This window comes from Ips typographus, linkage group LG5 (assembly GCF_016097725.1).
Source record: "Ips typographus isolate SLU linkage group LG5, UJ_Ityp_2.0, whole genome shotgun sequence".
NCBI classification, from domain to species: Eukaryota; Metazoa; Arthropoda; class Insecta; order Coleoptera; family Curculionidae; genus Ips; species Ips typographus.
In genome coordinates, this window is record NC_138426.1 from 1,687,218 (window position 1) to 1,701,852 (window position 14,635).

At 37.9% G+C, this 14,635-nt stretch overlaps 1 protein-coding gene across 1 annotated transcript in view; it reads left to right on the forward strand.

Annotated features, from left to right (window-relative positions):
- Mms19 (MMS19 nucleotide excision repair protein) overlaps positions 1–13,697 on the forward strand; it is a 31,941-nt gene extending 18,244 nt beyond the window's left edge. Inside the window, exons 7-11 of the mRNA XM_081979602.1 lie at positions 3,897–4,039; positions 4,294–4,397; positions 4,538–4,679; positions 13,201–13,371; positions 13,448–13,697. Coding sequence (XP_081835728.1) covers positions 3,897–4,039; positions 4,294–4,397; positions 4,538–4,679; positions 13,201–13,371; positions 13,448–13,636 — 749 coding nt within the window. The 3' untranslated portion in view covers positions 13,637–13,697. The remainder of the gene's footprint in view (positions 1–3,896; positions 4,040–4,293; positions 4,398–4,537; positions 4,680–13,200; positions 13,372–13,447) is intronic.
- Positions 13,698–14,635: the final 938 nt, after the last annotated feature.

Here is a 14,635-nt window from a genome sequence, read left to right on the forward strand (position 1 = left end):
AGATACATTTTTAACTATGATTGACGCTCTAATGATCGTCCGAATTATCGTGTTTGACAAGTACTGTCAAACAATGACATTTTTTAAAGCGGCCCATTAACTCAAAGCCAATAACTAAAGTAAAAATAGTTTTTATTGAATTATTTTGTTATTTATGAAGCAAATCATAAGTTATTATACATCACTAAAATCAGAATAAAACGTACTATTTGGTGGGCTAAAAATCCAATATGGCGCCCATAAGAAAAAAGAAAGTTGATGATGACTGACAGAAAACGAAACGTCGTGTGGCAAATTTGAATCCATCATCGAATAGCTAAGAAAAAGTGGCAATGAAAAGATGCTTTTAGTTTTGGGATATCTCTTCAAATAAGGTTAGAAATAAATAAAATCAAAAAATCAAATTTTCAGTTTTTTTCGGATATCTTCGGAAGTACTCGGAAAATCAAAATTTTTAAAACAGCATTTGGTTGGGCTTTATATTGCGCAACTTTGCCCCAATTTAAACTTTCTCGTATCTCTTATGGTTTCTGAGATCCCAATGGTGAGGGTCGAATTTGAATTACCCTGTATATCAACAATTCAGACCAAGCTTACGTGTGGTTTAGACTGTGTAGAATACAGCTTTATAAAGTCACAGTCTGGACCACGCTTAACTTAAGCTTGAAATGGCGGTTAGAAGGTTTATGGCGGGTTGCCACTTAAGCTAAATTGTGCTTTGACTGTGACAGGTCATGTGCAAAATGTCAGTCAAATGAAAACTTAGCCTAGGGTGCTTTTTTAAATATATCGGTGCAAATGGCTCCTAAAACTCTTGCATAAGCCTCTGGCAAATTTCAACATGACTCTAGAGACAGCTGTCAGTAACATTTAGAGGCAACTGACACTTTCTTAATGGATCTAGAAGCTTTTGACAATTTAAACCAAGTCTCGGAAAAACAAGACACTTGTAGAAGCCTCTGGAAATTTCTAAAAGGTTTGCAGCACATTTTAGAAGGTTCTCAATAGCATTTAGAGGGCTGTGATACTATCAAAATGGTCCTAGAGGTCTCTGGCATTTTTAGAACAGTTATAAGAACGATTAAAACCGTTGTAGAGGGTTCTGGAACTTTTCAGAAAGTTCTCAGTGGCATTCAGAGGTCTTTGGCACATTCAAAACGGTCCTAGAGGCCTCTGACAATTTAAAACAAGTCAGGGAAGGTTTAAGACACTTGTAGACCCTCTGGCACTTTTTAGAAGGTTATCAATAGCATTTAGAGGTTTCAAGCAATTTTAAAACAGTTCTGGGAAAATTTAAGACAGTTGTAGAGGGCTCTGGAACTTTTCAGAAAGTTCTCAATAGCTTTTAGAGGTCTATGGAACTTTCAAAATGGTCCTAGAGGCCTTTGGTAATTTAAAACAGTTTTGGGAGGGTCTAAAGCAGTTGTAAAGGGTTCTGGAACTTTTTAGAAAGTTCTCAGTAGTGTTCAGAGATCTTTGGCACCTTCAAAACTGTCCAAGAGGCCTCTGACAGCTTAAAACAAGTCTGGGAAGGTTTAAGACACTTGTAGAGGCCTCTGGCACTTTTTAGAAAGTTCTCAATAGCTTTTAGAGGTCTATGGAACTTTCAAAATGGTCCTAGAGGCCTTTGGTAATTTAAAACAGTTTTGGGAGGGTCTAAAGCAGTTGTAAAGGGTTCTGGAACTTTTCAGAAAGTTCTCAGTAACATTCAGAGATCTTTGGCACATTCAAAACTGTCCAAGAGGCCTCTGACAATTTAAAACAAGTCAGGGATACTTGTAGAGGTCTCTGGCACTTTTTAGAAAGTTCTCAATAGCTTTTAGAGATCTATGGAACTTTCAAAATTGTCCTAGAGGTCTTTGGTAATTTAAAACAGTTTTGGGAGGGTCTAAGGCAGTTGTAAAGGGTTCTGGAACTTTTCAGAAAGTTCTCAGTAGTGTTAAGAGATCTTTGGCACATTCAAAACTGTCCAAGAGGCCTCTGACAATTTAAAACAAATCAGGGAAGGTTTAAGACGCTTGTAGAGGGCTCTGGCACTTTTTAGAAAGTTCTCAATAGCTTTTAGAGATCTATGGAACTTTCAAAATGGTACTAGAGGCCTCTGGTAATTTAAAACAGTTTTGGGAGGGTCTAAGGCAGTTGTAAAGGGTTCTGGAACTTTTCAGAAAGTTCTCAGTAGTGTTCAGAGATCTTTGGCACCTTCAAAACTGTCCAAGAGGCCTCTGACAGCTTAAAACAAGTCTGGGAAGGTTTAAGACACTTGTAGAGGCCTCTGGCACTTTTTAGAAAGTTCTCAATAGCTTTTAGAGATCTATGGAACTTTCAAAATTGTCCTAGAGGCCTCTGGTAATTTAAAACAGTTCTGGAAAAGTTTAAAACAGTTGAAGAGGGCTCTGGAATTTTTCAGAAAGTTCTCAGTAGAATATAGAGGTCTTTGGCACATTTAAAACGATTCTAGAGGCCTCTGACAGCTTAAAACAAGTCTCGGAAGGTTTAAGACACTTGTAGAGGTCTCTGGCACATTTTAGAACGTTCTCAATAGCTTTTAGAGATCTTTGGAACTTTAAAAATGGTACTAGAGGCCTCTGGTAATTTAAATCAGTTTTGGGAGGGTCTAAAGCAGTTGTAAAGGGTTCTGGAACTTTTTAGAAAGTTCTCAGTAGTGTTCAGAGATCTTTGGCACCTTCAAAACTGTCCAAGAGGCCTCTGACAGCTTAAAACAAGTCTGGGAAGGTTTAAGACACTTGTAGAGGCCTCTGGCACTTTTTAGAAAGTTCTCAATAGCTTTTAGAGATCTATGGAACTTTCAAAATTGTCCTAGAGGCCTCTGGTAATTTAAAACAGTTCTGGAAAGGTTTAAGACAGTTGTAGAGGGCTCTGGAACTTTTCAGAAAGTTCTCAGTAGCATATAGAGGTCTTTGGCACATTTAAAACGATTCTAGAGGCCTCTGACAGCTTAAAACAAGTCTGGGAAGGTTTAAGACACTTGTAGAGGCCTCTGGCACTTTTTAGAAAGTTCTCAATAGCTTTTACAGGTCTATGGAACTTTCAAAATGGTCCTAGAGGCCTTTGGTAATTTAAAACAGTTTTGGGAGGGTCTAAGACAATTGTAGAGGGTTCTGGATCTTTTCAGAAAGTTCTCAGTAGCATTCAGAGGTCTTTGGCACATTCAAAACGGTCCTAGAAGCCTCTGACAATTTAAAACAAGTCAGGGAAGGTTTAAGACACTTGTAGAGGCCTCTGGCACTTTTTAGAAAGTTCTCAATAGCTTTTACAGGTCTATGGAACTTTCAAAATGGTGCTAGAGGCTTCTGGCAATTTAAAGCAGGTCTGGGAATGTTTAAGACAATTGTAGAGGACTCTGGCTTTACAGAAAGTCCTCAGTAGCATTCAGAGGTCTTTGGCACATTTAAAACGGTCCTAGAGGCCTCTGGCAACCCTCTCTGGGAAGGTTTAAGACACTTGTGAGGCCTCTGGAACTTTTTAGGAGGTTATTAATATCATGGCCTGAGGCCTCTGGCAATTTGAATAAACAGTTCAGGGAAAATTCAGAGGGTCTGAAACCTTTTAGAAAGTTCTCAGTAGCATTTAGAAGTCAGTGTAACATGAGTACAATGTACTATTACTGGAACTGGGAAAAACCAGATTCTTCTGGATTCTGTTGCTGTGCACTGGAATATTTTCGGAAGAAAACGGAATTTAGTAAATGTTTTAACATTTTATGCTGTTTTAACAGCATATGCCTGTATAGTACTGAACTCCAAATTGCAGTATTTTACTTTTAATTTAAACTCTGTATGTGTGTGTCGAGAGTCCCGTATCATAATTTGTATTTTAATTTTTAGACTAATTTTGGAACTCCCTTTGTGTATACATACATTAGTTTTTGATTCCAGAATCGGTTTTACAGGAGAAATCACTTATGGCGATTCATATATGCGAAGATTTCGATAATGATATAAAAATACAGCTAATGTCGTGGATAACCAAAAGTCTTGTTACTAGGAACCATTCTAACGCTTCGCATTGCAACCATTTGGTAAGATATACAAATTTTCTCCAATAAAACTACTCTCAAACGATCTAAATGCTTGATTCTTACCTAACAATGATCATCACAGTTATCTTGCCATTTGATAATAAAATCTATTTTTTTGGTGTGAAAATTCAATGAAATTGCAAGAAATGTCAAGCGATATTAATGGATGAAAGTATTTACAAAGTTACATTGGGTTTTGTTAAGTTTAATACCCATTTTCTAGACAGATGACTAAATATTGGTTAATATTTCAGCTGATGGGAATGTTACATGATAATAAATTCGAAGCAGCCAAAGGGATTAGGATAATAATGGACGATGACAAAGTTATTTGTAGAGAAAATGGTTGCCAAATCATGTACGTATTTTTATGTTTATTCAGGTCATAGTTTACAAGCCAAATATGTTCAAAAAGTATACTAGCTTAGAAATATAACTTACAAAGTAACTAAGTTATTATACAAGTTTGTTTGTGGTAAACCTTGAACTCAATTGCAGGAACGTGTACAAGCAAAAGTTTTTCGTCTTTTGCATCGATGAGTTGAACAGATTATCATCCTTTAACAACGCCGAGTTGTGCGCTGTGGGGTATTTGATGGAAAAAGCTTCCAAAACGGCTGTCGTAGGACTGTTTGAAAAGGTGGGTACTCTGTGTGTGTATTTTATTTTCTAAAATTAAGCTGAAAAACTTTTTTATGCATAATGAGATAAATTGTAGCTATTTTGATATCCCTGACAACATATATTAGCTGCAGCCAACTGTATTTAAAAACTGGGAGGAGTGATTGTGAATTAGGTTGGCATCAGTGGTCAAATGTCAGTTGGCATTATGGTTTACACAGCAGAAATCATAAATAAACAAGTTTAACTAAAATACAAAAATGAAAGCAAAACTCAGAGTCGATTTCCACAAATATATATTAATAATGTTACGGTTTGGGCCTACTATGCTCGATACTTCTGAACGAGCACTCGATTCGGGATGAAATCGATGCGCCGCAATATCTGGCCGGGCGCGTGTTAAAGTAGGCCACAGTTAGGAAGCGACACCTGGAAGCATCTTTAATATTCGAGGCAAATCGCGAAGCGTTTTGCGGTCATTCTAGAACGTGGTTTGCGAATATAAAAGAAGCGGTTTCAGACGGCGAGAGTAGTGTAGTAGTGAATTTGGGAACGCGGTAAAGTTTAAACAGTGGAATAAGAAAGGATTCGAAAACAAAACCAGGAAGAACAAGAAAGGATTCGACAACAAGAAGAAAGAATTCGACAACAAGACAAAGAAGAAGAAGAAAGAATTCGACAAGAAGACAGAGAGCGGCAAGAAAAGCGTAACGTAGAAATATTGGACGTTCTAGCGGGGATCAAGACAGACATCCAAGAGTATGTAACCCATAGTCTCAGAAAGATAGAGTATGACGTTCATGTAAAATAAATGATGCTCGGGAGGACATTAACAAAATTCAGAATGACGTCGAGATAAAGCTACGCGACTTAGAGCGGAAAATTGACAGCAGAGGAGCCAGCTCTACAATGATCACCGGAAACGGGCTCAACAAGATCAAACCTCCCACATACGACGGTCAAACTTCATGGGCAACGTACCAACTCCAATTTGAGGCCGCTGCAAATGCAAATAGATGGAGTAACGAAGAAATGGCTGTAGCACTGGTGGTGGCATTACGAGGACCTGCATTGGAGCTGTTACAGACTCTGCCTATCGCCCAACGAAGCAACTATGAAGCATTAGTATCTGCATTAGAACGACGTTATGGGGATCAGCATAGGAAAGGAGTGTATCAAACACAATTAAAGGCAAGACAGCAGAAAACTGGTGAAAATTTACAAGAGTTTGAGGCCGAAATTCGTCGCCTTGTGCATCTGGCTTACCCAGCCTTACCGGATGAAATCCAAGAAGAACTTGTGGCACAGTATTTTGTAGATGGGATTCGAGATCCGGAGGTAAAGAAAATGCTGAAGATATTCAAAGGGAGCAACAGCAGCGAATTACTGGTTCGAGCGCTAGAAGTTGAAGCTGCGTGCAATAACTTAAAGCCAGAGACTATTCAAGAGGAGAGAGTACCGCCAGCCGATCATGTTGCTACATTAATAGATGAAATTAAATCAATGTTCGGCCAATTAGTGCAACAAATGGCAGCATTAGGAAATGTTCAGTCCACACAGTTAGAACGATCACGTCCGATCTCTAGAGTGGAATGTTATCGATGTGGACGCAAAGGACACTATAGCAGGAATTGCAGACAGCGGTCTTGTTCTCCAAACCCGCAGTGCCGACGAAATCAGGACATTAGAACAAACCACCGGAACTCCTCTGCTAAAAGAAACATTACGTATTATAATTGTGGACGTAAAGGACATTACCGCTGGAATTGCAGACAGCAGTCTCGTTTACCGACCCCGCAGAATTGGCGTAACCAGGAGCAGGAAATGGAAGAATCCGGAAAGACATTTACCGCGATATGTAGAGGATCGTCAGGCTTTTGATAGTGACTTAAGGTACCGGAAAGGACAAATTCATAACGGTTGGAGGATTGGTCAAATCGCGAAGGTGACAGATAAAGAGGCTACAAAAAGAATGAAGAGCAGCGTTTCTAAGGAAGACATAATAAAAGGACAGCGCTCAGACTCTGATTTGAAAGTGATCAGAAGATGGTTGGAGAAGGATTTGAAACCGGATTGGCAACAGATTTTCAGATATGGACCAACAGTAAGGAGTTACTGGTTGCAGTGGAATTCGCTTCGACTGCGAGATGACTTAATTACTCGCAAATGGGAAAGTCCAGACGGAAAACGCTTTGTTTACCGAACAATAGTGCCCAATTCCTGCAAAGAGAATGTGCTGCGAGAACTACATGACAGTCGCGGAGGAGGACACTTTGGAGTAAACCAGACTTTGGCTAGAATAAGAGATCGATTTTACTGGATTAACTTCAGAAAGGACGTTGAGGAATGGAGTAAACGGTGTGACCAGTGTTCGTTACAGAAGGGATCCAGCACAATTCAGGAACTTGATAGGGAGAAGATGAAACCAAACGACGACCGTATGAAGATGACACTGGACCACAGACCAGCTGGTGGCAATGATAAGGAAGGTGATGCTGTGTGGATGTTTCAACCCAGGAGGAACAAAGGATTTAGTCAAAGATGGCAACGACACTGGGAGGGACCTTACAATGTGGTAAAAAGGTTAAACGACGTCGTGTACAGAGTCCAACGCAGCCCCAAAGGCAAGATGAAAATTGTCCATCTGGACAGACTCAAGAAATACCAGAGGGATTAGATGAAGCTGATCGGAACGACGAGTTTGGGCCTACTATGCTCGATACTTCTGTACGAGCACTCGATTCGGGATGGAATCGAAGCGTCGCAATATCTGGCCGGGCGCGTGTTAAAGTAGGTCACAGTTAGGAAGCGACACCTGGAAGCATCTTTGATATTCGAGGCAAATCAAGAAACGTTTTGCGGTCATTCTGGAACGGGGTTTGCGAATATAAAAGAAGCGGTGTTGACTGCGGGAGTAGTGTAGTAGTGAATTTAGGAACGCGGTAAAGCTTAAATAGTGGAATAATTGTGGAATTGTAGTAGTGTTTTTAGTAGCCGAATTAATTATTGTACGGAGTGTTTTGAAGTGTAAATAAATTTATTAATTGTTGAATTAAACTGACTTTGTGTAAACCCGCCGGAAAATCGTAACAATAAGTTGTTATCTGCCTAACATGTTTTGGGTGTATTCAGACACCCATCTTCAGAGGCTTAACTAGATCACTAGTCTGCTGGCTGTTATTCTACAAGGGGGAACAGCTGAACCCAGATGTACTTAAGGTGGTGTAAAAAAACCTTGATCAAAAAAAACCCAGTTCTGGTTCTGAGATGACAGGTTGCTTGGTTTTTTATTCTCAGAGGGGAAAAAAAACTTAATCACAAAAACCCAAGGAAGTTGAATGATGTCAAAACTGCATGTTTATCTAAAGGAGACCAAGTAGACACGAAAGGGACGTCACACAACAAAAACCGCGGTGGACATCCACAAGTTGGACACTGAACAGGTTAAAATAGGGGGAGACTTTTCCCTTTTATCACTATGGTAGTGTGACCTTGCGGGGCTTCATGGCTTGGGTGCAGCCGGACATGAAGTTCATGAAGACCACCTTAAGTACATCTGGGTTCAGCTGTCCCCCCTTGTAGAATGACAGCCAGCAGACTAGTGATCTAGTTAAGCCTCTGAAGATGGGTGTCTGAATACACCCGAAACAAAACATGTTAGGCAGATAACAACTTATTAATATATATTTGTGGAGATCGACTCTGAGTTTTGCTTTCACTTACACTCACTACTCCACTGTGTGCATATGGACTACTACTTTTCGATGAAATACAAAAGTTATCCGGGCTTATAAGCCGTGGTCCAATGGAATTTCTTCCTGACGTTTTGTCCACATCTGCGGCGGACATTTTAGTTTTAACCGGCCGTGAAAGCCTTCATAGTCTGAAAAACAAGTTTAAGTTCGGTCGTACCGCATGTCAGTTTCGTGAGTGTCATTTTTTGCCGTTGACGTTTCTTTGTTCAGGGAATATTGTGCTTTACAGAAAACTTTTGGAGATACTACAAAAGTCGTTCGGTGGTGGGAACTTTGTCGGTAAATTGCTTAATAATTTTCTCCACCAAATTCTTCAAGGGCAGTTGAATATTAAATTTTTCGTCACTTTCCTCCTCGGAGTCTGTTATAATCAAATCCGAAACTAGAATGTCACCGGCTTCTTGACTTTCGTGAGCGGCATTTTGTTGCTTGACTATCTTTTCCGGAACCTCCGGTCGCAGCTTCATTAGGAGAAGGTCTAACTGGTCCCCATCAGCCAATAGATAATGGAGTTTATTGTAACTTAGTTCATTTTTGTTTCAAGTGGTTTTAAAAATGACATCGGACAAGTGGCGCCTTTCACTAGCGATACACGGGGAAGCTTCATGAGCGGTAGGGGAAGCGTGCTGGCTACGGTACGTCACCCCTCAAGGAGATGAGGCGCTCATAAAAGTGTTTTCTGAATGGATCAGTGTATCGCTAGTGAGAGACGCCATTTGTCCGATGTCATTTTTAACAACAATTCAGGATGTGTACATTAACCCTTCAAATCAGCAAGTTTCCCTGCCGCACCCTGTATTTCTTAATATACCATAGATAATTATTATTATAGCGTACTTTTTGGCAAAATAACACTATTAAATTAAAAAAGAAATCATATATTGGCAAGGAAGCATTTGCGGACCCATGTTTATAGGACATTTACCTGAAGAACACAAAGTGAAATTTTGTCCCTTACCTCGCGGAACACCCTTTATAATAATAAAATGTGTCTGAACCTCAATAAGTTGGAAAAATGGTCACTTTTGAAGAATAAGCTTTAAAAGGTACTGGTATGTTTCTAATTAATGATGGGTAAAATACCGGTAGAGAAAATTTGACCGGTAAATTACAAATACTGTATGTTTCTGCCTGTTCAAATTTTGACACAGCTTTTCTCCCTGACTGTACTAAAGATTGTAGTCTTTTTTCATGTTATTGTATAGGAAATTTAATAAGGATTCCAAAAATATGCTTAAAACAGTTATTTTCTTACTCCAAGTGGGTTTTACAAGCGATTTTGTTCCTGACTGTTTGTTCAAACTGTGTTTCTGGCAGTTGAAGCTTTGTCACCACTTTTCTACCTGGTGTACCAAATTTTGTAGTGCTTTTCAGGTTGTTGGATAGGAAATTTAATGAGGATTCCAAAAATGTGCTTAAAACAGTCATTTTCTTATTCCAAGTAAGTCTTACAAGCGATTTTGTTCTTGACTCTCCTTTCAAACTGTGATTCTAACAGTTCAAACTTTGACACCACTTTTCTCCCTGGTGAACCAAAGTTTGTAGTATTTTTTCATGTTATTGTATACGAAATTTAATAAAGATTCCAAAAATATGCTTAAAACAGTTATTCTCTTACTACGTGGGTTTTACAGGCGATTTTGTCCTTGACTGTCCTTTCAAACTGTGTTTTTGGCAGTTCAAACTTTGACACCACTTTTCTCCCTGGTGTATCAAATTTTGTAGTGCTTTTTCACGTTGTTGGATAGGAAATTTAATGAGGATTCCAAAAATGTGCTTAAAACTGTCATTTTCTTACTACAAGTAAGTCTTACAAGCGATTTTGTTCTTGACTGTCCTTTCAAACTGTGATTCTGACAGTTCAAACTTTGACACCGCTTTTCTCCCTGACTGTACCAAAGATTGTAGTCTTTTTTTCATGTTATTGTATAGGAAATTTAATAAGGATTCCAAAAATATGCTTAAAACAGTTATTTTCTTACTCCAAGTGGGTTTTACAAGCGATTTTGTTCTTGACTGTCCTTTCAAACTGTGATTCTGACAGTTCAAACTTTGACACCGCTTTTCTCCCTGACTGTACCAAAGATTGTAGTCTTTTTTTCATGTTATTGTATAGGAAATTTAATGAGGATTCCAAAAATGTGCTTAAAACAGTGATTTTTTTACTACAAGTCGGTTTTACAGGCGATTTTGTCTCTCATTGTTCTTTCAAATTGTATTTCTGGCAGTTCAAACTTAGACACCACTTTTCTCCCTGGTGTACCAAATTTTGTAGTGCTTTTTCACGTTGTTGGATAGGAAATTTAATGGGGATTTCAAAAATGTGCTTAAAACCGTCATTTTCTTACTACAAGTACGTCTTACAGGCGATTTTTTCCTTGACTGTCCTTTCAAACTGTGTTTTTGGCAGTTCAAACTTTGACATCACTTTTGTCCCTAGTGTACTAAATTTTGTAGTGCTTTTTCACGTTATTGAATAGGAAATTTAATGGGGATTCCAAAAATGTGCTTAAAACAGTGATTTTCTTACTACAAGTGGGTTTTACAAGCGATTTTGTTCTTGACTGTTCTTTCAAACTGTGATTCTAACAGTTCAAACTTTGACACCACTTTTCTCCCTGGTGAACCAAAGTTTGTAGTATTTTTTCATGTTATTGTATAGGAAATTTAATAAAGATTCCAAAAATATGCTTAAAACAGTTATTCTCTTACTACGTGGGTTTTACAGGCGATTTTGTCCTTGACTGTCCTTTCAAACTGTGTTTTTGGCAGTTCAAACTTTGACACCACTTTTCTCCCTGGTGTATCAAATTTTGTAGTGCTTTTTCACGTTGTTGGATAGGAAATTTAATGAGGATTCCAAAAATGTGCTTAAAACAGTTATTCTCTTACTACGTGGGTTTTACAGGCGATTTTGTTCTTGACTGTCCTTTCAAATTGTATTTCTGGCAGTTCAAACTTTGACACCACTTTTGTCCCTGGTGAACCAAATTTTGTAGTATTTTTCGGGTTATTGAATAGGAAATTTAATGGGGATTTCAAAAATGTGCTTAAAACAGTCATTTTTTTACTACAAGTAAGTCTTACAAGCGATTTTGTCCTTGACTGTCCTTTCAAACTGTGATTCTAACAGTTCAAACTTTGACACTGCTTTTCTCCCTGACTGTACCAAATATTGTAGTATTTTTTTCATGTTATTGTATAGGAAATTTAATAAGGATTCCAAAAATATGCTTAAAACAGTTATTTTCTTACTCCAAGTGGGTTTTACAAGCGATTTTGTTCTTGACTGTCCTTTCAAACTGTGATTCTGACAGTTCAAACTTTGACACCGCTTTTCTCCCTGACTGTACCAAAGATTGTAGTCTTTTTTTCATGTTATTGTATAGGAAATTTAATGAGGATTCCAAAAATGTGTTTAAAACAGTGATTTTTTTACTACAAGTAAGTCTTACAAGCGATTTTGTCCTTGACTGTCCTTTCAAACTGTGATTCTAACAGTTCAAACTTTGACACTGCTTTTCTCCCTGACTGTACCAAATTTTGTAGTGCTTTTTCACGTTATTGGATAGGAAATTTAATGGGGATTCCAAAAATGTGCTTAGAACAGCCATTTTTTACTACAAGTAAGTCTTACAAACGATTTTGTACTTGACTGTCCTTTCAAACTGTTATTCTGACAGTTCAAACTTAGATACCGTTTTTCTCTCTTTATCAAATTTTCTACTGTTTTTTAGGTTATTGAATAGGAATTTTAATGGAGATTCCAAAAATGTGCTTAAAACAGCCATTTTCTTACTACAAGTAAGTCTTACAAACGATTTTGTCCTTGACTGTCCTTTCAAACTGTGTTTTTGGCGGTTAAAACTTTGACACCACTTTTCTTCCTGGCTATACCAAATTTTGTAGATTTTTTTCATATTATTCGATAGGAAATTTAAGAAGGATTTCTAAAAATGTACTTAAAACATTCATTTTTTCACTCCAAGTGGGTTTTACAAGCAATTTTGTCCTTGACTGTACTTTCAAACTGTGTTTTTTCTGGCAGTTCAAACTTTGATACAGCTTTTCTCCCTGACTGTAGAAAAATGTGTAAGGTTTTTTCACATTATTATTCTAGGCCTCTAATAAAAGGGCCACGCTTGACTAGTTTCGGACATAGAAATGCCCATCGTCAGGAGCTTAAGTGTTACTTAACAAAATTTATTGCCGTCTATCCCGGTAGGGAAACGAGACCTGTAGTGTAGTAATTTTAATGAAACATTATTTAAAGGGTCAAACAAACTTATCCTGGATAAAAAGAAAAAAATTAATTAACTTCTTCTTCTTCAGACCTCCTTTGTCCACTCCTGAACGTAAACCTCTTTCATCCGATGAACCCATGCGATTCTGTTTTGTGCTGTTTGAGACCATCTTTTCTCCGCAATCGGTTTGATATGGTCTAGCCACCTTTTCTGGGGTCTTGATCGCCAATTTGTTACTCGCGGTGTCCAAGTCATGGTTCTGTCTGGCCACATGCCCCACCCATTGCCATTTACTTTCCGAGATACGCTTCATGATGTCCACGACTTTAGTTCTTCGTCGGATTTCCTCATCATCATTTAATTAACACTTTCCCCGATTGGGAGGAAAACCTCATTTTGTGGGTTCGGGAACCCTTATCACGATAACCAACCATGAAAATACAGAAAGACAGCAACAAATTTTGTTAAGTAACACTTAAGTTCCGATCCGACGATGGTCATGTTTATGCCCGAAACTAAGTAAAGTAATTTTGTTTTTCAGATGTTTAGACTGATTTTATCGTGTCTAGAAACCTGCAAGGAACAAGAAGTGTTAGAAATAATTGTACGCAGATTAACCGAACTAGTAATCAATGAAGAAGTAGTCGTGCTGAATCATTTGGAAGATATTTTGTCGAGAGTTTTGAATTTAACCATCTTCGAAACTTCAATGGTAAGTAACTTAAATTAAGTAATATTTGTAATAACCATCTGAAAGTCTGATAATTTGTGTTTATTTTGAATTTTAGACCGTGCGACTAGCTTCAATACAATTTCTCGAACAAATTGTTTCAACGTATAAAATCTATCAATTATTACCGTTTAAACAACAAGTTGTTAATCGACTAGGAATGTGTGTGGACGATAAAAAGCGTTTAGTAAGGAAAGTAGCTATGGAGTGTCGGTCTATGTGGTATTTATTGGACGCTCCGATTTAAATGTTTCGTTATTTCTGCAAATTGTGAAAAAAATATAAATTATTTGTTTATCGATTGTTAATTGACAGTTGTCTGTAAGAATCAACCTTTGTTTACCCCAATGAAAAGGTAAAGCCTAGCCTTTGAAGTTCGAATCGGTTAGAAGATATTAAAAGTTTCAAACAAAATAAGATAAAAAAAATTGAGGCTACAAAACCAAAGGTTTTATAGGAAAGTCAGTTGATTTTCTGAGTTACAATGAATTCTTGGTTTTCTGGTAATAGTTACACGATCCTAACGACAGAGCTACAAACTTCTAACTAATTCTCAGCGATTTCCTAGACAAACTTTTGTTTTAAAAATGAATTCCTTTTCCATTAAAATTAGCCCCTTATTTGACAAGTTACGTCAAAATGTCATAGAAAGCAAAAGATAGAGCAGATTTCAAGCTTTCCACGAGTTGATTGATCACACCGTTTGCCCGCTAGAGGGCGTCAAAATTCCTTCACCATAAAATCACATATTTCTGGACACACGTTGCTTTGTCCTTAAATTAGTCTCTTATTTGACAAGTTACGTCAAAATGTTAGAGAAAACAAAAGATAGAGCAGGTTTCAAGCTTTCCATGAGTTGATTGATCCCACCGTTTGCCTGCTAGAGGGCGTTAAAATTCCTTCACCATAAAAACATATTTTTGGACACACGTTGCTTTGTCCCTAAATTACTCCCTTATTTGACAAGTTACGTCAAAATATCGTAGAAAACAAAAGATAGAGCAGATTTCAAGCTTTCAAGAAATATCTCCGCATGAGTTGATTGATCACACCGTTTGCCCGCTAGAGGGCGTCAAAGTTCCTTCACCATAAAATCACATATTTTTTGACACACGTTGCTTTGTCCGTAAATTAGTTTCTTATTTGACAAGTTACGTTAAAACGTCGTAGAAAACAAAAGATAGAGCAGATTTCAAGCTTCCAAGAAATATCTCCGCATAAGTTGATTGATCACACCGTTTGCCCG